Source organism: Nycticebus coucang, chromosome 9 (assembly GCF_027406575.1).
Source record: "Nycticebus coucang isolate mNycCou1 chromosome 9, mNycCou1.pri, whole genome shotgun sequence".
In the NCBI taxonomy this organism is placed as follows: domain Eukaryota; kingdom Metazoa; phylum Chordata; class Mammalia; order Primates; family Lorisidae; genus Nycticebus; species Nycticebus coucang.
The window spans coordinates 71,364,392-71,387,218 of NC_069788.1; the positions used below are offsets into that span (position 1 = coordinate 71,364,392).

General features: G+C 36.8%; 1 protein-coding gene across 1 annotated transcript in view; it reads left to right on the forward strand.

Annotated features, from left to right (window-relative positions):
• BLOC1S5 (biogenesis of lysosomal organelles complex 1 subunit 5) overlaps window positions 1-22,827 on the forward strand; it is a 40,151-nt gene that overhangs the window by 6,643 nt on the left and 10,681 nt on the right. Inside the window, exon 3 of the mRNA XM_053603792.1 lies at window positions 8,617-8,746. Coding sequence (XP_053459767.1) covers window positions 8,617-8,746 — 130 coding nt within the window. The remainder of the gene's footprint in view (window positions 1-8,616; window positions 8,747-22,827) is intronic.

Consider the following 22,827-nt stretch of genomic DNA (forward strand, 5'->3'; position numbering starts at 1 on the left):
ACAGGGGTTACAGCACCAGCCACATGCACCCAGGGTGGCAGGTTCGAACCCGGCTGGGACCAGCTAACCAACAATGACCGCTGCAACAAAGAATAGCCAGGTGTGGTGGCCACTTGTAGTCCCAGCTACTTCGGAGGCTGAGGCAAGAGAATCACTAAGCCAAGAGTTGGAGGTTGCTGTGAGCTGTGATGTCACAGCACTCTACCCAGAGAGATATAGTGAGACTCTGTCTCGAAAAAAAAAAATGACTCTGGCATATAGATGTTAGACAAATTTGATGACTTATTGTTAAGAGAAAGATGGTAGCAAGTACAATAAACTAGAAATATATTTATTTGGAATTTCTAATAATTTGAGTTTGGGTTTAATTTTTATTATCTTTAGGGAAAATAAGGATTAGCTAAGCAACTAGCATAAGCATTATCTTAAGAAAATATTTACTAAAGAATAAAATTTTTAGGCTCAGCGCCTGTGTTCAATGACTAGGGCGCCAGGCACATACACCAGAGCTGGTGAGCTCGAATCCAGCCTGGGCCTGCCAAACAACAATGACAACTACAACCAAAAAATAGCTGGGCGTTGTGGCGGGTGCCTGTAGTCCCAACTACTTGGGAGGCTGAGGCAAGAGAATCGCTTAAGCTCAGGAATTTGAAGTTGCTGTGAGTTATGATGCTACAGCACTCTACCCAGGGTGACAGCTTGAGACTCTGTATCAAAATAAAATAAAATTTTCACATTGGATATGATACATACAAGCTTGTTAGATAAAGTCAACCAAAATGTGTTGCACACTTACTTTGTGTGAGCATAATGCCAGGAACTACTGATATCCTTCCTGTGAATGAGAGAGACACACAGACTCCCCCTTCGAGAAGCAAGGCATTCTCATATTGCCTTGAATGGTCTTTGTCATTGAAGAGTGGGCTCTGAAAGACTCAAAAATATTTTGTCAGCCTAGTTAGGGTTTGTTTTCTCCCGAAAAGCACTTGATTCAGTCTTCACACAGTGACCTCCCCAGCTGTCTTCCTGAGGGTTTAGCGTAGCACAGAAATGTTTCTATACATTAGGCTCAACTGCCTTTTCTATATATTAGATTCTAACATTTACACTCAAATTAAAAGGAAAAAGCTGAAAAAATTTTAGAGATGTTAAATTTGAATGTATATCTGCATTCTTTATGATTCTGTTGTATATTGGCCCACAGAGTAATGTCTTATATTTAATAAAAATGGTCTTTGCCCAAAGTGGCATTGCTGTACAGGGAGAAGCAGGGAAGCAGACCTTCCTGGAAGTTTCATCTTTTCTGTACCATTAAAAAAAAAATGGCTAGCATTTAAAACTAAAATTGTTTAGATATTTAAAGATTGGCAACAATGATCTTTCTCTATATAAAATTTTACTTGTAAAAGAAGGGAATAAGTACCACATGGTGGCAGCATTACTCAAATTACTGAAGTACTGTTAGGTTATGTTAAACTCCCTTTTTGTTTCTATTAGTATTTAAGGAGAGTTGACTAACTTTGTAACTTTTTCCCTTGATTTTAATGAACATTATGAGGAGACATTCTTAAGGATCTCACCTTTGGGGTGGAGTACCTTGAGTGAATGTTAACGTAGTCCTATCAGTGAGTAAAGGCAGCGTCTTCTGTGCCATTTCCAGCCCTAGAGGAGGTGTCATGGCCTTTCTCTTGTGGAGCAGAACAGAGACCCACATTAGCTTGCAGAGCATATGTCCTGTGTAAGTTTTGACTTAGCGAACATTTTTCACGTAGTGCTTTGTTGGATAGTCATTTAACACCTAGGTATATCAGTAAGGAATGTGCTTAGTGAATCGTGCCACATCGGAAAATTAGTGGCTTTAACAAGTGCTTATTTTTCTATCACAATAGCCAAAATGCAGAGTTAGACAGCCTGGGGTTGGTCTGGTGGCTCCACAATGTCTGCTTTTTCTTCCAACTTCACCTCCTATCTCCCTGAGAGTGCTGCCCTTATCCTTATGTTTACAGAGTAGCTTTTGGCGCTCCAGCCATTACATCTGCGTTTTATGTAGTGAAGGGGAAAGCCAGTGAGAAACAGCCAGCAGTCTCTCTTACGGGCACATTACCACTCTAGAAAAATTTGCATATAGCTAGAATGAAGAGAATGGAACGGTGTAATTATTAAGCTAAAATAAGCACTAAGTACCTGAGGGCTCAGGGAAGGAAATGGAAACAACTCCCAGCAGAGCTCTGAGAAAATTTTTCATAGAAGGGACGAAGTTCAGGCTGAGAAAGAAAAATAGGTGTTAGAAAAAGTAGAGCAAATGTTGGTTAAAATTAGAGGCAAAAAAAGTGTTCAGTAAGTACAGTAATTACAGGAGGTGGGAGGGATTGTGTTAAGGAATTTGAATGTAAGCTAAAATAATGAAGAGAAAATTCCTTAAAAGGCCAACATAACCTAGAATTTTCACTTTACATCCTGATCTCTTGATTTTAGTTGAACTGTCAGATTATTAAATTATTAAAACATCACATTATTACAGTATCTATTACATACAGCATGTCATAAGTGTGTTATATACAATAGGGTTTTAAATCTTGTGGGAATGGCCACTTTTTTTTTGTGATTGAAAAAAAAAAATTTATTGTGTCTTTCATTTCCTCTCTAATACCATTACTACCCAACCAGGCTCATTGCCTGCAGATCAAGAGGAACTTAGCATCCTGAGACAGCATGGGTTACAGTGGAGAAAGTTTAATATCATAGAAAGCCATGAGAGGATATGGGAGAAATTTCTCAAGTCTATCTCCCTGAGAATTTGGGGTCCAGGGCTTTTAAAGATAGTTTGGCAGGCAAAGGGCTAGCAAATTGAGTCTGCTGATTGGCTGGGTATGAACTCATACAGTGTTGGGAAGCAGAAATTGTCTTCTTGCTGAGTCATTTCTCAGGTAGAGGGCCCCAAGACAAGTTGAGCCAGTTCTGTGGTATGGGCCACTGGTCTGGTTGGTTCAGTTGGTCTACCAAGAACGCAGGATCTGGAAGATATCTCAAAGACCACACAAGGGTGTTATTACAAAGCAATGATGAAAGCTAAGAATCTTTATGCCCATCAGCTATGTGACTACTGATTAGTAAGCAATTATAGGAAAGCAAGTGAGGGAACAGCGGCTGATAATGTGTATTTTTTATCTATACCTTTGTAGCGTTCATACTCTTACCATAGTTCCTACGTTATGGCATTTTATTAATTTTATAGAAAGCAGTTTCAGTGCTATTAAATTACATCTTTAGTATAAATATTACAATACAGTAACTATAGTAATATTAATAATTGCTAACATTTTAAGTGCTTAGTTCCAGGCACTGTGCAACATGTGAACACTTGTTATTTTAAATCAAGAGAAGGTAACTGTAATTTAATGTAGGGTTACACATGAGAAAGCTTTATTAGTGCTAAGATTTGTTCTAAAATTTTTCACCCCAGAAACAATATACATATGTAAATAAATGAGTTTATAGTCTTCCCTTTGTAATAGGAGTTGACAGCACCCCTCAGTTAAAAATAGTAGCATAAGTCCAGGCGGTGTGGCTCACACTTGTAATCCTGACACTTTGGGAGGCCAAGGCAGGAGGATTGCTTGAAACCAGGAGTAGTAGTGTAGCCACCTTCATGAATGATCTTAGATCTTGTGCATAACTTACTGCTTCACCTTGCACTTTGATGTTACTGAGACAGCTTCTTCTTACGGAGACAGCTTCTTTCTTAAGCCTTATGAACCAGTCTCTGCTAACTTCCAGTTTTTCTTTTGCAACTTCCACACTCTCTCAGGCTTCACAGAATGAAAGACAGTTAGGTCCTTGTTCTGTTACTGAGTTTTGGCTTCAGACTGATTATACGTAGCTGGATCTTTTATCCAGACCACTCATTAGACTTTCTCCATGTCAGCATGTCTGTTTTGCTTTCTTATAATTTATGTGTTCATTTTCAAGTTCCTTCAAGAACTTTTGCTTTGCAAAACCTGGTTAACTGGTACAAGAGGCATAGCTTTCTGCCTATCTCAGCTTTTAACATGCCTTCCTCACTAAACTTAATTATTTCTAGCTTTTGATTTAAAGTGAGAGATAATGTGACTCTTCCTTTCATTTGACCACTTAGACACCATTCTAGGGTTATTAATTGGCCTAAATTTAATTCTGTTATGTTTCAAGGAATAGAGAGGCCCAAGCAGAAGGAGAAAGATGGGGAAATAGCTGGTCACTGTAGCAGTCAGAACACACGTCACATTTACTAAGTTCGCTGTCTTATAGGCAAGGTTGGTAGCACCCCCAAAGTACAATTTTCATTTGATGTTACTCTGTGTAACATCAGAGATCACTGATCTCAGATCACCATAATAGATGTAATAACTGAAATGTTTTAAATATTGTGAGAATTGTCAAAACGTGACCTAGCAAAACACAAAGTGAACACAGGCTTAATGGAAAAATGATGCTGATAGACTTACTTGACAAAGGGCTGCCACAAACCTTCAGTTGGTTAAGAGCACAATATCCACAGAGTATAGCATAATGAGATATGCTTGTATTCACTTAGACATATACATTCATGTACTTAGTTATACTCAGACATACATATGCATTTGCATATATGTGTATATATATATATCCTTATGCTTAAAACAATGGTTGGATAAATTGTTAAAAATAATTAATAAGGGAAAGCACTGGAGCCAATAGCACGAAATACAGGAATAAAAGCTAGACTTCTTTGACTATATTTTGTTTTATAGATGTCATTTTGGAACCATGTAAATGTTTTGTGTAATTTAAAAGAATCTAATTATAAAGAGCAATTCCTAAAAATCAAGTAAAATCTAAAGAAGCAAATCTGTGTTTCTGGATGATGACATTGCTACTCAGAAATCGTTACAAAAAACTTTAAAACACAGAAATTTGAACATTCCTAGTGGAATATACCTTTAAAAAAAGTTTAAAATAATATCTTAATTTGTTTTCAGCATGATTTTGTTGATGCTAGTATTAGCATTGTTATTTCATCGAATCAGTGATTTAAAAAGTGGGTATGTTTTGTGTTTTAAGAACTGGAAAAAAACAGATAAGACAGAGGAGAGTAATTAAAAATTTTGTAGTCCTAATTTGAATTTGACTGTCAGTATGAATTAAAAAATATATTATGTTTTTTTTTACTAGCCTTGTCCACTGAAAAGTTAAAAATAATGACCAGCCTAAGGGCAGTAAGCTGCCATAGTGCTCAGTCTTTGAATTCCATTTCTAAATCCCAATGGTAGTTAGATACTTGCCAATTCCAAGTCCGGAGCAGATGTAGAGGATGAATACAGAGCATCAGGTCATGCCAGAAAGCAAAGAAGCTACTAAAAATTACTAGAGTTTTATCTAAAGCATTCCAGAAGCAGCTTGAATAGGCTCCTACTGGACAAAGCTAGGATAGTCTGAGTACCAATGAAGAGGACTACTGTAATGGATTGAAAAATTCCAAATATGTTTAAATTTAGGAATCATAGGAAGATGACAAACAAATAAGAAACTCTAATCCCCTTTAGAGAATAGTAGACAACCAACTTACTATTTTTGAAACTGGGTAATAAGTGTTTTGCCTTTCTTATAGTGTTTTATTTGCCTTTCCCCAGAGTAACCAAATAGTTAATGAGAAATAGTTTCTCTTCCTGCTGATTAATGAAGTCAGAACACTACCAACATCCTGTTGAGAGTACACAATCCACCTTTGAAAAATTCTTGCAAACCAAAACAAAACCGTTAATTTGATCAAGCCTTTAGTTGTAACAACTAATTTACAGGAAAGAGAAGAGACAAAGGAATATGTTAGATTACAACAGGGGGATTTGTTCAGCAAAAAACAGACTGGGAAATTATACAAAACAAATGACTCACTTGTTTTCAACCAATTGCAAGGAAAAAAGTAGAAGGGAAATCCATTAATTAAATAGTACTTAAGATGGCTCATACCTATAATCCTAGCACTCCTGGAGGCCAGGAGATTGCTTGACCTCAGGAGTTCAAGCCTGAGCAAGAGCAACACTCATCTCTACTAAAATTAGAAAAACTAGCCAGTACACCTGTAGCTACTCAGGAGGCTGAGGCAAGAGGATTGCTTGAGCCCAAGAGTTTGAGATTACGGTGAGCTGTGACACCACAGCACTCTACCCAGGATGACAAAGTGACACTCTGTCTTTAAGAAAAAAAAAAGTGCTTAAGACACCAATTACAGTGTATCAATCTTACTTAGATTTTGGTTCACATACACTGGGGAATAGATAAAAACAACATTTATAAGACATTTGAGAGAACATGAACACTACCTTTATATTTAATGGCATTAAAAATTATTGTTGACTGGGAAAATATTTATGAGAGATAGGTGGTCTTATTGGGTTTTTTAAAAGAGGAATCTTGTCTTTCAAAGATACATGTTGAAACAGCTAAAATGATTTACTATCTAGGATTTGCTTTAAAATAATCTGGGGTGTTATATGGAGCATTATAGAGTTGAGTCATGAGTTGAGAATTACTGATGCTGGGTGGTGAGTAGGTGAGGGGTCATTATTCTCTCTCAACTTTTTAGTTTTTAATTTGTTATAGTGGAAAAATTAGAAAAAGAAACTGGTCCCAGCAGCTTCATAAGAATGATTCAAAACATAACAAAACCCCCAGTAACATAACTTTTTATTTTCTTACAGTTAAGTTTGCCACCCTTTTTTAAAATAAACCTTTTGTTTTGTATTAACTTTAGAGTTGCCTAAAAAATTGCAAAGATAGTACAGAGAGTTCCCAAGCACTCTTCACCCAATTTCTCCCTTTATTAATGTCTTATATTACCACATCCCATTTATAAAAACTAAGAAACCAACAATGGAATGATAATATAATACCAGATTTTATTTGGATTTCACCAGTTTTTCTACTACAGTCTTCTTTCTGTTACAAGATCTCACCCAGGGTACCACGATGAATCTAATCACCCTAGTTTTCTTTTTTCTGTGACAGTCTCTCTGTGTTTTCATGGCCTTTGCAGTCTTGGAATACTAGCCAAGTATCCTGTAGAATGTTTCCCAATCTGGGAGACAATCTTCTGTTGTTTTTCTTATGATTAGATTATGGAAGGATACCCACAGAGGTGAAGTACCTTCTCGTCATATTACGTTGGGAGGTACGTGCTATCAACATGGTACCAGTGATGATATGATAGCTTGGTTGAGATAGTATTTGCCAGGATACCCACTACAATGTTTATATTTTTCTCTTTCTATATTCTATTTAGAAGCAAGTCACTAAGTCTAACCCACCTTCAAGCTGGGTGGAGGGATGGTTACACTATTTTCTGGTGGGGAGATGTGTTGGGGGTTCCAAGATCATCTGTGGATTCAGTGATTCACTGGGAGAACTCACAGGACTCAGCATATGGTCATACTTGTGGCTGAGCTTTATTTCAGAAAAAAGGTAAAATCAGCAAAGGGAACAGGTGCCTTGGGGAGAAGTGTGGAGGAAACCAGGCAGAAGCGTCTAAGAGTCCTCTCCCCATGTAGTCACACAGGATACACTTAACTTCCCCAGCAAACAGTTGTGACAGTACACATAAAATGTAATCTACCAGGGAAGCTTGCCCAGGAGTCCAGGGCTTTTAATGGGGCCTGGCCAAGCAGGCATCTCTGCCTAGCATGTACCAAACTTCCAGACTTCCAAAAAGAAAGGGCGTTTAGCAATGGCTTTTATAATATATGGAAAATTTTATACCAGTGTAGGGAACTAGTTATTAGTCAAGTTTCTAGCCCCCAGCTAATCCAACCTTAAAAGTAGACCTAAGGATAGCAGTCACAGGCCTTCAATGTTAATTCTTTTCTATAGAGCGAGGTATCTACATATCATTACTTTTACCAGCCATTTTTATTTTGAGGAAACAAACAAAAAAATTAGATAATGGCGCACAGGCCAGGTGATAATCCTAGCACCGTGGGAAGCCAAGTCAGGAGGATTACTTGAGATCAGAAATTTGAGACCATCCTGAGCAAAAACTAGACTCCATCTCTACAAAAAAATAGGAAAATTAGCTGGGCATGGTGGCACATGCCTCTGTAGTCCCAGCTACGTGCAATGCAGAGCCAGGATGATCACTTGAGCCCAAAAGTCTGAGGTAACAGTGAGCTATGATGATACCACTTCACTCTAGCCCAGGTGACAGAGTGAGACCCTGTCTCACAAACAAACAAAAATAGTGTATAATAATAGAAGCAATATGATATAAGAATGGCAAGATTAAATTTAAAATCAGATCAAGGGTATCCAATTTCTTTATAATGAAGTATGTAGCAATCCAGGTGATTTTTCTTGTTCTTTGAGCATTTCTGTTGCTCATTTTTAAACACTGCTATAAAAATATTACTCGTATTGCAACTTTTGGATAGTAATTTTAAAATATGCCTGCAGGTTGTGAGGCATTTATTGCCAAATAATTAGAAGAAAGCTGTGTAAATTTCAGTAATAAGTAATTACTTAACAACCAAAACCTAGGTAGAGATCCCAGAAAGTAATTACTAAGATTTAAGACACAATATGTATTAGTAGTTTACTTTCTTTTAATAGGAAAAACGTGGTCTTCGAGAAATGCGAGTTCTTGAAAATTTGAAGAATATGGTCCATGAAACAAACGAACATACTCTTCCCAAATGTAGAGAAACAATGCGGGACAACTTAAGCCAAGTTCTTCAGAGATGTAAGCCATTTTATTATTGCTTTTCATTTCAAATGAGTGCCACATAAAAGTGTATTTCCTTGAGTATTATGATGGGAGGTGGAGAGGAATTCTTACCCTGGATATACGTGGAATGAGAATATTTATATTCTTTTGTTGGTCAAAAAGAATATAAATATTCTTTAATATCAAAACTATAGCATAAAAGTATATTAGTAACTGATTTTAAAATTAGAAGTATGTAAGAAACTCGAGGCTCTTCTCATCTATATTGACAACAGTTAGAATGTTCAAAGAAGGATAATGACAAATTAACTAGAGTGCATATGGAAACATATATTTGGGGGTAAAAAAAAAAAAAAAAAAACAAAGCACAAAACTGACCTGTAATAAGCAGGAGAGAGACCTTGGTTAGTAATTGAGTTTATTAAGCCTGTGTGTACAAGTTAATGGTCTTGGGTACTCTAATTCTAAAAAAGTGTTGGAAAGGATAATTCCCCCGAGATCACAATTGGTTTCTTTGAGTGCAGAGCAGAAAGTCTAAAATTGATTTTTGACTTTTCCATTTTACTACCAGCATGTCCTTGTTTGTTCATATTCTCATGTCCTTAACACTGAAAAATGTTCTAGATAATTATGCTAAAGGGAAAACTCCAATTATTATCAATAAGAATGTTTTTATAAGTGTTTAGACATCTGCACAATGAGCAAATAAAAGTGAAATAGAAAAATGTTATTGATAATTTGGAATCCACATTGTAAGTGTATTTTCTTGAAAGACAATTAAAATACACAAAATGCAAAGTTAATAATTAAGGTTTTGATGTCTGTGGAATGCTTTGAATCTTATTGTTAGCTTCAGAAACAAAGCATTAGCTTTCAGAGTCGAGTCATTTTCTTGCTAGAAGCAGTGAAAGCTCCTCACTGGGCTTCAATGTAAGTATTTTCTGGTATCTATGATGCTGAGTGTCACAGTATAACGGAGATAATTCTCTGCCTTTAAAACTGTTACATTTTTAAAAATTAACCAGAGCCCAGATGTCTTTTCTGGCAAATTTCATGTTTAAAAACTTGACATTTTAAATCATGTGTTGACTTGTTTATTTTTGCTACTAATTGATCAGGGAGTTTTACAAAATGTTGAGCATTTTTATATACCTTTTGGCTATTTGTATATCTTCTACTGAGAAATGTCTATTCAGATCTTTGGTCTGTTTTTAATTTGGATTATGTGGTTTTTTACTGTTGAGTAGTTTGTGTTCCTTATATATTCTGATTATTAATTCCTAGTCAGATGGGTAGTTTACAGGTATTTCCTCTCATTCTGAAGGTTGTCACTGATTGCTTCCTTTCCTGTGCAGAAGCTTTCAAGCTTGATGTAATCCGAGTTGTCTGTTTGCTATAGTGGCCTGTGCTTTTGAGGTCTTACACAAAAGGTCTTTGCTTCAGTGTCCTGAAGCATTTGCCCAATTTTCTCTTCTAGTCATTTCATACAGATTTAAGTCTGTAATCTATTTTCAGTTGGTTTTTGTATTGTGAAAGATAAGGTCTTATTTCATTTTTCTGCATATGGTTTTTCAATTTTTCCAGGAAAGAGGCTATTCTTTCCTCATGACACTTTTGTTGAAAATGAGTTGACTGTAAATGTGTGGATCTGTGTCTGGATTCCTTATTCTGTTTCATTTGTTTGTGTTTCTAGTTTTTTGCCACTACCATGCTTTGTAGTGTATCTTGAAGCCAGATAGTCTTTTTGCTAAGGACTTCTTTGCTTGGAGTCTTTTATGGTTCCATATACATTTTAGAAAATTTTTTTCTATTTTTGTGAGAAATGTCATTAGTATTTTGATAGGGATTACATTGAATCTGTCAATTACTTTGAGTAGTATTGTCATTTTAACAATATTCTTCTAGTCCATGAGCATGGAATTTCTTTTTATTGATTTGTGTCCTCTTCAATTTTTTCATCAGTGTTTTATGATTTTCCTTGTATAGATGTTTCACTTCTTTAGCTGAATTGATTTCTAGGTATTTCGTATTCTTTGTAGCTATTGTAAATGGGATTACTTTCTTGATTTCTTTTTCAGATTATTCACTGTTGGTGTATGCAAATGCTACTGATTTCTGTATGTTGGTTTTGTATTGTGCAACTTTGCTGAACTTGTTTATCAGTTCTTGTAGATTTTTGGTGGATCCTTTAGGTTTTTCTAAGTATAAGATCATGTTATATGCAAAATAGTTTAACTTGACTTCTTTCTTTCCAGTTTAGATGTTCTTTCTTTCTCTTACTTAATTGTTCTGACCAGGACTTCCAGTATTCTGTTGAATAGAAGTGGTAAAAGTGGACATCCTTGCTTGTTCTAGATCTTAGTAGAAAGGCTTTCAACTTATCCTGTTCAGTATGTGGTTAGCTGTGGGTTTGTCATTAATATGGCTGTTATTATTTTGAAATGTGTTCTTTCTATACTCAGCTTGTTGAGAGTTTTTAAAATAAAGAAATGTTGGATTTTATCAAATGCTTTTCTAGTATCTATTGAAAAAGAATCATATGGTTTTTTCTTTGGTTCTATTAATGATATATCATATTTATTGATTTGCATATGTTTAACGATCCTTGCATCCCTGGGATGCATTCTTCTTGATTATGGTGAATAATCTTTTTAATATGTTGCCAATTATATTTTGAACTTTATTTTTGGGATTCTGTTGAAGATTTTTGCATCTGTATACATCAGTGACGTTGGCCTGTAAGTTTTCTTTTTTTATTGTGTCTTTGATTTTGGTAGCAGAGTAATGATGGCCTTGTAGACTGAGTTTGAAAGTATTCCCTCCTCTTCAGTTTTTTTTTAAGCATTTGAGTAGAATTGGTATTAATTCTTCTCTAAATGTTTGGAAGAATTTAGCTGTGAAGCCACTAGATCCTGGGCTTTTCTTTGATGGGAGAATTTTTCAATCCTGTTTCTCATGATTGATTTATTTATGTTTTCCGTTCCTTCATGCTTCAATATTTGTAGGTTGTATATGACTAGGAATTTATCCATTTCTTCTAGGTTTCCTAATTTGTTGAGTGTGGTTGTTCATAATAGTCTGTAATGATTCTTTGCATTTCAGTGGTCTCAGTTATTATGTCTCCTTTTACACTTCTCATTTTATTTTTCTGGATCTTCTCTTTCTTAAACTAAAGGCTTATTGATTTATTTATCCTTTAAAAAACTGGCTTTTTATTTTATTGATCTGCTTTTTTTTATTTATTGTTTTTTTTTTTTAATTGTTAAATCATAGCTGTGTACATTTGAGCAATCAAGGGGTACAATGTGCTGGTTTCATATACAATTCTCATCAAACTGTTCAACGTAGCCTTCATGGCATTTTCTTAGTTATTGTATGTAGACATTTGTATTCTGCATTTAGTAGGTTTTGCCTGTACCCATTCTAAGATGCACTGTAGGTGTGGCCCTACCCATTACCCTCCCTCCACCCTGACTTCCCCCCTCCTTTCCTCTCCCTTGGCCCTTTCCCCATATTCTTGTGCTATAGTTGGGTTATAGCTTTCATATGAAAGCTATAAATTAGCTTCATAGTAGGGCTGAGTACATTGGATACTTTTTCTTCCATTCTTGAGATACTTTGCTAAGAAGAATATGTTCCAGTTCCATCTATATAAGCATGAAAGAGGTAAAGTCTCCATCTTTCTTTAAGGCTACATAATATTCCATGGTATACATGTACCACAATTTGCTAGTCCATTCGTGGGTCGATGGGTACTTGGGCTTCTTCCATAACTTAGCAATTGTGAATTGGGCTGCAATAAACATTCTGGTACAGATGTCTTTGTTATATTGTGATTTTTGGTCTTCTGGGTATATACCTAGTAAAGGAATTATAGGATCGAATGGCATGTCTATTTTTAGATCTCTAAGTATTCTCCAAACATCCTTCCAAAAGGAACATATTAGTGTGCATTCCCACCAGCAGTGTAGAAATGCGCCCTGTTCTCCACATCCATGCCAACATCTCTAGTTTTGGGATTTTGTTATGTGGGCTACTCTTACTGGAGTTAGGTGATATCTCAAAGTAGTTTTGATTTGCATTTCTCTGATGATTAAGGATAATGAGCTTTTTTTTTTCTTTTTGTCTTTTTTTTTTTTTGGTAGAGACAGAGTTTCACTTTATGGCCCTCGGTAGAGTGCCATGGCATCACACAGCTCACAGAAATCTCCAACTCCTGGGCTTAAGCAATTCTCTTGCCTCAGCCTCCCAAGTAGCTGGGATTATAGGCGCCCACCACAGCGCCTGGCTATTTTTTTGTTGTAGTTCGGCCAGGGCCGGGTTTGAACCTGCCACCCTTGGTATATGGGAATGGCGCCTTACCTACTGAACCACAGGTGCCGCCCAAGGATAATGAGCTTTTTTTCATGTGTCTGTAGATCATGCGTCTGTCTTCTTTAGAGAAGTTTCTCTTCAAGTCCTTTGCCCACCCTGATGGGATCATTTGTTCTTTTCTTGCTAGTATGTTTGAGTTCTCTGTGGATTCTGGTTTTTATCGGAGGTATAACCTGCAAATATTTTCTCCCATTCTGAGGGCTGTCTGCTTGCTTTACTTACTGTGTTCTTGGCTGTGCAGAAGCTTTTTAGTTTGATCAGGTCCCATTAGTCTATTTTTGATACTGCTTCAATTGCCTGGGGAGTCCTCTTTATGAAGTATTCACCCAGGCCGATTCTTTCAAGAGTTTTCCCTGCACTTTCATCAAGTATTTTTATAGTTTCATGTCTTAAGTTTAAATCTTTTATCCAGTAAGAGTCTATCTTAGTTAATGGTGAAAGGTGTGGGTCCAGTTTTGATCTTCTACAGGTTGCCAGCCAGTTCACCCAGCACCATTTGTTAAATAGGGAATCTTTTCCCCACTGGATTTTTTAATTGGCTTGTCAAAGATCCAGTAACGGTAAGTAGCTGGATTTATCTCTTGGTTCTCTATTCGGTACCAGACATCTACTTCTCTGTTTTTGTGCCATGCTGTTTTGATCACTGTCAATTTATAGTATAGTCTGAGGTCTGGTAGCGTGATTCCTCCAGGTTTGTTTTTATTTCTGAGTAATGTTTTGGCTATTCGAGGTTTTTTCTGATTCCATATAAAACGAAGTATTATTTTTTCAAGATCTTTAAAATATGACAATGGAGCTTTGATAGGAATTGCATTAAAATTATATATTGCTTTGGGTAGCATAGAAATTTTAATAATGTTGATTCTTCCCAGCTATGAGCATAGTATGTTTTTCCATTTGTTAACATCTTCAGCTATTTCTTTTCTTAAAGTTTCATAGTTCTCTTTATAGAGATCTTTCACATCCTTTGTTAGATAAACTCCCAGATATTTCATCTTCTTTGGCACTAGTGTGAAAGGAATAGAGTCCTTGACTTTTTTCGGCTTGGCTATTGTTGGTATATATAAAGGCTACAGATTTATGGGTGTTGACTTTGTAGCCTGAGACATTGCTGTATTCCTTGATCACTTCTAAAAGTTTTGTAGTAGAATCCCTAGTGTTTTCCAGATATACGATCATATCATCTGCAAAGAGTGAAAGTTTGATCTCTTCTGACGCTATGTGGATACCCTCGATCGCCTTTTCTTCCCTAATTGCAATGGCTGAAACTTCCATTACAATGTTAAAGAGCAATGGAGACAATGGGCAACCTTGCCTGATTCCTGATCTAAGTGGAAATGATTTCAATTTAATTCCATTCAATACAATATTGGCTGTAGGTTTGCTGTGGGTTTGCTGTATCAGTTTAAGAAATGTCCCTTCTATACCAGTTTTCCTAAGTGTTCTGATCATGAAGTGACGCTGGATATTATTAAAAGCTTTTTCTGCATCAATTGAGAGAATCATATGGTCTTTATTTTTTAGTTTGTTTATGTGCTGAATTACATTTATAGATTTACGTATATTGAACCAGCCTTGAGAGCCTGGGATAAATCCCACTTGGTCATGGTGTATAATTTTTTTGATGTGTTGTTGGATTCTGTTTGTTAGGATTTTATTGAGTATTTTTGCATCTATATTCATTAGTGATATTGGTCTATAATTTTCTTTTCTTGTTGGGTCTTTCCTAGGTTTAGGGATCAAGGTGATGTTTGCTTCGTAGAATGTGTTGGGTAGTATTCCTTCTTTTTCTATATTTTGGAAGAGGTTTATTAATATAGGTACTAGTTCTTCTTTAAAGGTTTGGTAGAATTCTGACATAAAGCCATCTGGTCCTGGGCTTTTCTTTTTAGGGAGATTTTGTATAATTGATGCTATTTCAGAACTTGGTATAGGCCTGTTCAATATTTCCACTTCATTCTGGCTAAGTCTTGGTAGGTGGCGTACTTCCAAGTATTGGTCGATTGCTTTCAGATTTTCATATTTCTGAGAGTAAAGTTTCTTGTAATATTCGTTAAGGAATTTTGAATTTCTGAGGGGTCTGTTGTTATTTCCTCTTTACCATTTCTGATTGATGAAATTAGAGATTTTACTCTTTTTTTTTCTGGTTAGGTTGGCCAAAGGTTTATCTATTTGACCTTTTCAAATAACCAACTTTTGGATTTATTGATCTGTTGTATAATTCTTTTGTTTTCAATTTCATTTAATTCTGCTCTGATTTTGAGTATTTCTTTTCTTCTGCTGGGTTTGGGGTTGGAATGTTCTTCCTTCTCCCGTTGCTTGAGATGTCCCATTAAGTTATTAACTTCCTCTCTTTCTATTTTCTTAAGGAAGGCTTGCAGTGCTATAAATTTCCCTCTTAGGACTGCCTTTGCAGTATCCCAGAGGTTCTGATAATTCGTGTCTTCATTGTTGTTTAGTTCCAGAAATTTGGTGATTTCCTTCTTAATCTCATCTATAACCCATCTATCCTTCAGCATAACGTTATTTAGCTTCCATGTTCTTGTATGGTTATGCAGATACCTCTTGTTATTGAGTTCAACGTTTATTCCATGATGGTCTGAGAAGATGCAAAGGATAATTTCATTTTTTTTAAATTTGCTCAGGTTAGATTTGTGGCCCGGGATGTGGTTGATTTTGTAGTATGTTCTGTGGGCTGATGAGAAGAATGTGTATTCAGTTCTGTTGGGATGAAATGTTCTGTAGATGTCTGTTAAATCCAGATGTTGAGTGGTTGACTTTAAATCTAAAATGTCTTTGCTTAGCTTCTTTTTGGAGGATCTATCCAGCACTGCTAAAGGGGTGTTAAAATCTCCAACTACTATGGAAGTGGAGGAAATCGAGTTGCTCATATCTGTTAGAGTTTCTCTTATAAATTGAGGTGCGTTGTGGTTGGGTGCATAAATATTAACAATCGAAATCTCATCATATTGAGTATTACCTTTAACAAATATGAAGTGTCCATCCTTATCCTTAATTATTTTGGTTGGTTTAAAGCCTATTGCGTCTGCGAATAGGATTGCAACGCCTGCTTTTTTCTGCTATCCATTTGCCTTTGCTATAGATGACTATCCCTTCACCTTGAGTCTATATTTGTCTTTTAATGTAAGATGCGATTCTTGTATGCAGCAGATATCTGGCTTGAGTTTTTGTATCCAGTCAGCCAACCTTTGGCTCTTTAGAGGACAGTTTAAACCATTCACATTAATTGAGAATATTGATAAGCCTTTCAAGAGTCCGGTGGACATTTTTAATGCTTTTGTGACTGTGGAAGTTGGAATTTGATCAAAATTTTCTTGGTGGGTTTACTTTTATGGTAGAGGATTATGCTGGTCTCTATTGAGGATAGGTCTGAAGATATCCTGGAGAGCTGGTTTAGTTATGGCAAATTTCTTCAACATGTGAATGTCATTAAAGTATTTAATTTCTCCGTCATAAATGAAACTCAGTTTAGCTGGGTACAGGATCCTGGGTTGAAAGTTATTTTGTTTTAGGAGATTAAAAGTCGATGACCATCCTCTTCGAGCTTGAAAGGTTTCAGCAGAGAGATCTGCAGTTATTCTAATATTCTTCTCCTTGTAGGTGATGGTTTTCTTTCGTCTGGCTGCTTTCAGATATTTCTCCTTCACATTAACTTTAGTGAAATTGATTATGATGTGTTTGGGAGATGTCTTATTCGGGTTGAGTTGTGCTGGAGTTCTGAAACTGTCTGCTATCTGAATTTCATAATCTCTTGGCATGTATGGAAAGTTCTCCTTCATAATCTCATGGAGAAAAGACTCTGTGCCTCGTGAAGCCACTTCATCACTTTCGGGGATCCCTATAAGACGAATATTGGTTTTCTTCGAATTATCCCAGAGCTCTCTGAGAGAGTGATCTGTTTTTGCCCTCCATTTCTCTTCCTCTCTGAGAGTTTGGGAGCGTTCGAAAGCTTTGTCTTCAATGTCAGAAATCCTTTCTTCTGCTTGTTCCATTCTGTTAGTGAGGGATCCTACTGTGTTTCTCAGATCTTTGAGGGCTGCAACTTCTGTCTCAATGTGTCAAAATCTTTGATCATTTGGTCTTTGAATTCGTTGAATTCTTGAGACATCTTTTTGGTTACCGCTTGGAATTCTAATTCGATCTTATTTGCTATCCAGATTCTGAATTTGATTTCTGACATCTCAGCTATTTGTTTGTGCATGGGATCTTGTGCTGTGTCTGCCCCATTGATCCTTGGGGGAATTCATCTACTCTGATTATTCATATTGCCAGAGTATTTCCTTTGATTTCGTCTCATGATTGTTTTTCACCGTTGCCTCTGGCCATCCTGAGTTGGGGTGGTGTCTCTCCGAGATAAGACCCGGGCAGATCACTCTATTATTGCTCGATCTTTGTAGGGAGTGACCCTGTGTCGCTGTTCTGGTTCTGCCCCAGCCAGGGAGTTCTGATTGTGAGAGCACCTCCAGAGTGTGACACCCCCAGATCCAGCAACAGGGCAGTGGGTGGTGCACACGGTTCTGGGAGTGCCTGGCGCCCAGTGACTTTGGCACAGAGGGCCCAAGGCTCCAGCAGTCTCTGGCCAGGGGAAGGGCTCCGTGCAGTGGCAGGGAGGGCACACGGCTAACAGAGTCCCTGGCCAGATGAGCGGGCAGTGTGGAGGCAGGGAGGGTACAGGAGGGAGGACGTGGGGTTGCCCAGCTCCCAGAGTTCCTGCTCAGGGCGTGGGGAGGCTCAGCAGGTGGGGTAGTGGGTCCCTGCACAGCTGTTACCGGGGTCCAGGAGGGTGCTCTTTACTTTACTTTTTTATTAAGTCCATTAATACACGTTTTTGATACTTCTGTTTTAGCTCTGACACATTTGCCAATGGGTCTGCCCCCAGAATGCTGTACCAATCCTTTTTTGGTGTCCGCTTAACTGCCATAATCCATTGAATAAGAAGTGGGCCTTCTCAGATCAGCAAACTTTATACATCCAGCTGTGCCACTCCTGCCCCGAGGTCGGCCAGACGAGGAAAAACTGATCTGCTTTTTTTTTAAGTCACAATTTCATCTTAGTCTCAATTTCATTTACATTTGCTCTGATCTATATTATTTCTTTCTTTGTACTAATTTTGAGATTGGTTTGTTCTTGCTTTTCTAATTCCTTGAGGTGCATTGTTAGGTTATTTGAAGTCTTTCTCCTTTCTTGACATAGACATTTATTGTTATCAGCTGCCTTCTTAGCAGTGTTTTTGCCATATGCCATAGATTTTGGTATATTGTATATCTATTTTCATTTGGTTCAATAAATTTTTAAATTTATTAATTTCTTCCTTGACCCATTGGTTGTTCAGGAACATGTTTAATTTTCATGTGTTTATGTAGTTTCTGAGTTTCCTCTTATTATGGTTTTATTCTGTTATTCTCAGAAATGATACTTGGTATAATTTCTGCTTTTTTGAAATTGTTGAGATTTATTTTGTGGCCTATTTTGAGAATGTTACAAGTGCTGATAAAAATAATGTATATTTTGCAGCAGTTGGATGAAATCTTCTGTAAATGTCTGACCTGTTTGTTCTAATGTATAGTTTAGTGTTTCTTTGTTGATTTTAAGTTTAGGTGATCTGTTACTGAGAGTGAGGTGTTGAAGTCCTCTACTATTATTGTATTGCAGTCTGTCCCTTTAGATCCACTAATGTTTGCTTTATATATGTAGGACCTCCCGTGTGTACATAGATATTTATAATTATTATATCCTCTTATTGAATTGACCCCATTATCATTAACAGTAACTTTCATTGTCTCTATTTACAGTTTTTGACTTGTAAAATATTTTATCTTATATAAGTTTAGCTACTCATGCTCTTCTTTTGGTTTCCAGTTGCATAGAATATCTTTTTCCTCCCCTTCACTTTCAGTCTGTGTGTCTTTATACATGTAAATGCTAGATAGGTTTCTTGTAGGCAGCATATAGTTGGATCCTATTTCTCTATCCATTTAACCACTCTGTGTCTTTTAATTTGAGAATCAAGTACATTTACATTCTGTGTTACTGTTGATAAGGAAGAACTTACTGCCATTTTGTTTTTTGTTTACTGGCTGTTGTGTAACTCCTCTTTTTTTCTTACTGCCTTATTTTATGGCTAAGTGATTTTCTCTGGTGGTATGTTTTTGTTGTTGTTGTTGTTGTTTTGCGGTTTTTGGCCTGGGCTGGGTTTGAACCCACCACCTCCAGCATATGGAGCTGGTGCCCTACTCCTTTGAGCCACAAACGCCACCCCACTGGTGGTATGTTTTAATCCATCGCTTTTTGATTTCTTTGTGAATCTGTTAATTGGTTTTTGCATTGTGATTACCATCAGGCTTACAAAAAACGTAGACATAACAAATTATTTTGAAGAGATAGCAACTTGTCTTTAATCTGAAAGAAAAGAATAGAAACAAATAAAAAATTTAAAGAAATCTCTACATTTTAACTCTTACCACATTTTGACTTTATGTTGTCTTAGTTTATATATTTTATATTGTCTATCTCTTAGGTTGCTACAGCGATTATTATTTTTGATGGATTTGCCATTTGGGTTTCATGCTAGAGTTATAAGTGCATTGTAAATCACAATTACAGCAGTAGAGCATTCTGGATTTATCTGTCTAAATTTTATCAGTGGGTTTTATACCTTCAAATATTGTTCCTTTATGTTAATGTTACTTTCTTTCACATTGAGGAACTTTTAGCATTTCTTGTAAGTCAGGTCTGGTAGTGGTCAATACTCTTAGTTTTTATTTGTCTGAAAAAGACTTTACATCTTTCTCATATTTGAAGCATAGCTTTGCTGGATGTAATATTCTTGGATGGCAGCTTTTTCTTTTACTTTGAAAACTTTGAAAATGATGTCCCTGTTGGCCTGTATGGTTTCCATTGAGAAGTGTACTGCAGACACACTGGACTTCCTGTATATATGTTACTTACTTCTTTTCTCTTGCTGCTTTAGGATCCTCTTTTCTGAGAGTTTGATCACTATATGCCTTGGGGTAGTCTTATTTGTGTCAAAGCTGTTTGATGTTCTCTGAACTTCTTATACCTGGATATTTATATCTTTTTCAAGTTTTAGAAAATTAAGTTGTGTATGCATAGAGGCGCTTTCTTCCACTTGCTCATGTTCAGCTCTCTCCTGAATATAATTCTTATTTGGTCTATTGAGGTCCTTTTCCATATCATGCAATCTTCATTTCTTTCTATTGTTTCCATTTTTCTTCTCTGTGTATTTTCAAATAGCCTGTCTTTCAGCTTACTGATTCTTTCCTCTGCTTCATCCATTCTGCTGTTGAGAGCTTTTAGTGAATATTTTAATTCAGCAAATGTATTTATTAGTCCTAAGATTTCTGGGGGGGTTATTATTATTTCAATTTCTTTGTTCAGTTTTGCTGACAAATTTTTGTGTTTTTTGCGTTATCCTAGAGATCACTGAGTTTCCTTAAAACTCAGTGAATTATTTCTATTTCTTGGCTAGAGAGTCCATATGTCATCACTTTATTAGAGTTAGTCACTATATTTTTGCTTTGTCTGCAGGCAGAGTTCACAGTTCCCTGTCTGCTATCCTTTCTTTCTTTTTTTCTTTTTTGTAGGGACAGAGTCTCACTTTATTGACCTTTGTAGAATGCCGTGGCATCACACAGCTCTTAGCACCCTCCAGCTCCTTGGCTTAGGCGATTCTCTTGCCTCAACCTTCCGAGTATCCAGGACTACAGGCACCTGCCATAATGCCTGGCTATTTTGTTGTTGTTGCAGTTTGGCCAGAGCCGGGTTTGAACTCACCACCCTTGGTATATGGGGCCAGTGCCCTACCCACTTAGACACAGGCAGCCGCCCTGCTATCATTTCTTACAAATGTATATACACATTACAGGATTCCAGTTTTATCCAACTTGTTTTGGTTTTTATTGGATATGTTTGCTGAGAGATACTTTGTAATTTACTTGTTTTTCTACAAGGTGAGTGCCTCCTTTTCAGCAGTAGAGGAGGTCTTATGGGGAGGTACCAAAGAGGATAATCCAGTAGGATGAGAAGGCTGGTTAGGGGGTTGTGCCCAAGGGACCTATGAACCTCCTAGCAGGAGCATCCAACTTTTTTTTCTGCCATACATTTGAAAACGAAGAGATATCTTGGGCCGTACATTAAATACATAAATACTAATGAATGCTGACTGGCAAAAAAGGGGGCGGGGGGCCTGTGCATACTTTTCATGATATCCAACACCACAGACAAGCAAAAAATGTCCTCACAAAATCAGCATGTGGCTTGTGGGCCACGAATTGGATTTCATAGCTGCTGAACAGCCACTGTAATTTGGCATCTTCTTTGACTGAGTTACAGAGCAGAGTGTCCAGGACTAGGGATGGTAGCTCTACACCCCCCTTTGTCTGTAGCTGTTCTCAGGCATATTTCTCCCTTCAAGCACTCCCAATGCTTCCCATGTATTGAAGCAGGAATAGATTTCCTGCCAGAGAACCCCCAATAGGGGCAAAGATGGTTGTCCATCTCAATTTCATGTTTTCTAGTGTAGACACCAAGAGTTGAGGAAATTTTTCCACATACTTGGTTCTGAGTGGATTAAGGCAAGGGGTATTGTAGATATGGAAGTTTAGTTCTTCTTATTGTCTGCTAATAGTTTTTTCTCTTCTCTGTGGCTCTGGGAATTGTTTTGTTCTGCAATACTACTGGTGATAATCTAGGCAATATGTGTTTTGTCTTGGTATTTTCTGGGGAGAGTTGAAGCAGGCTTGCTTCTACACCACCATTTTGGAACCAGAAGTCCTGAAATTATTTTCTTACATATGTATTTGAGGTGTTTCACATAGCTATTATGATAGAGAGAATTTGTTCTCTTTTATGTTAGGAAAATCAGGACATTGTTAACTATATATGTGGCATAATAACTCTGTATGTGGTGCTAATCTACTTGAATAATCTTTTGGTTAAGAGAAAAGCATTTGATAAATATTTGACTTAAATCAATATAGTCTTCTAAAAAAATAAGACAACAAAGGAAATTGCTTCATACTGAATTAGGAATGAATAGTGATAGGGGTGTGATAGGAAGATTCAAAGAAATGGGCTCTTGGTCTCACTAATTTTATTTATTTATTTTTGTGACACAGTCTCACTATGTTACCCTGAGTAAAGTGTCATGGTCTCATAGCTCACAGCAACCTCAAACTCTTGGGCTCGACATCCTCCTGCCTCACCCTCCTGTGTAACTGGGACTACAGGCACCTGCCATAAACACCTTACTATTTTTAGAGATGAGGTCTTGCTCTTACTCAGGCTGGTCTTGAATTCCTGAGCTCAATGTACCTGCCTCAGCCTCCCAGAGTGCTGGTCACTAAATATTTAGAAAAGAAATGTTTGGTGTAGTCATTTGATTTTCTTGGATTTTAGAAAAGCAAATTTCATAAATTCAGAAAGTAAACATTTCCTGTTGTTGGCAGAAAGGTTAAAAAGTGAGTTACTTTAAAGGAATTGAGATTTTTAAAATGGATGTTCTGTGTAAACGTAAAGATAATCCTGATGAGGAACAAAAGTGTGCCTTGGTCAGATGTGTTCTAATTAACTTTTAAAGGATGTAACCAATGACAAAATAAGTGACATAGCACTGTAACTCTTTTAGATTAAAGTCAGAATGACCCGAGAATGATAAAGGCCCTAAAGAGTGCAAAATGGAT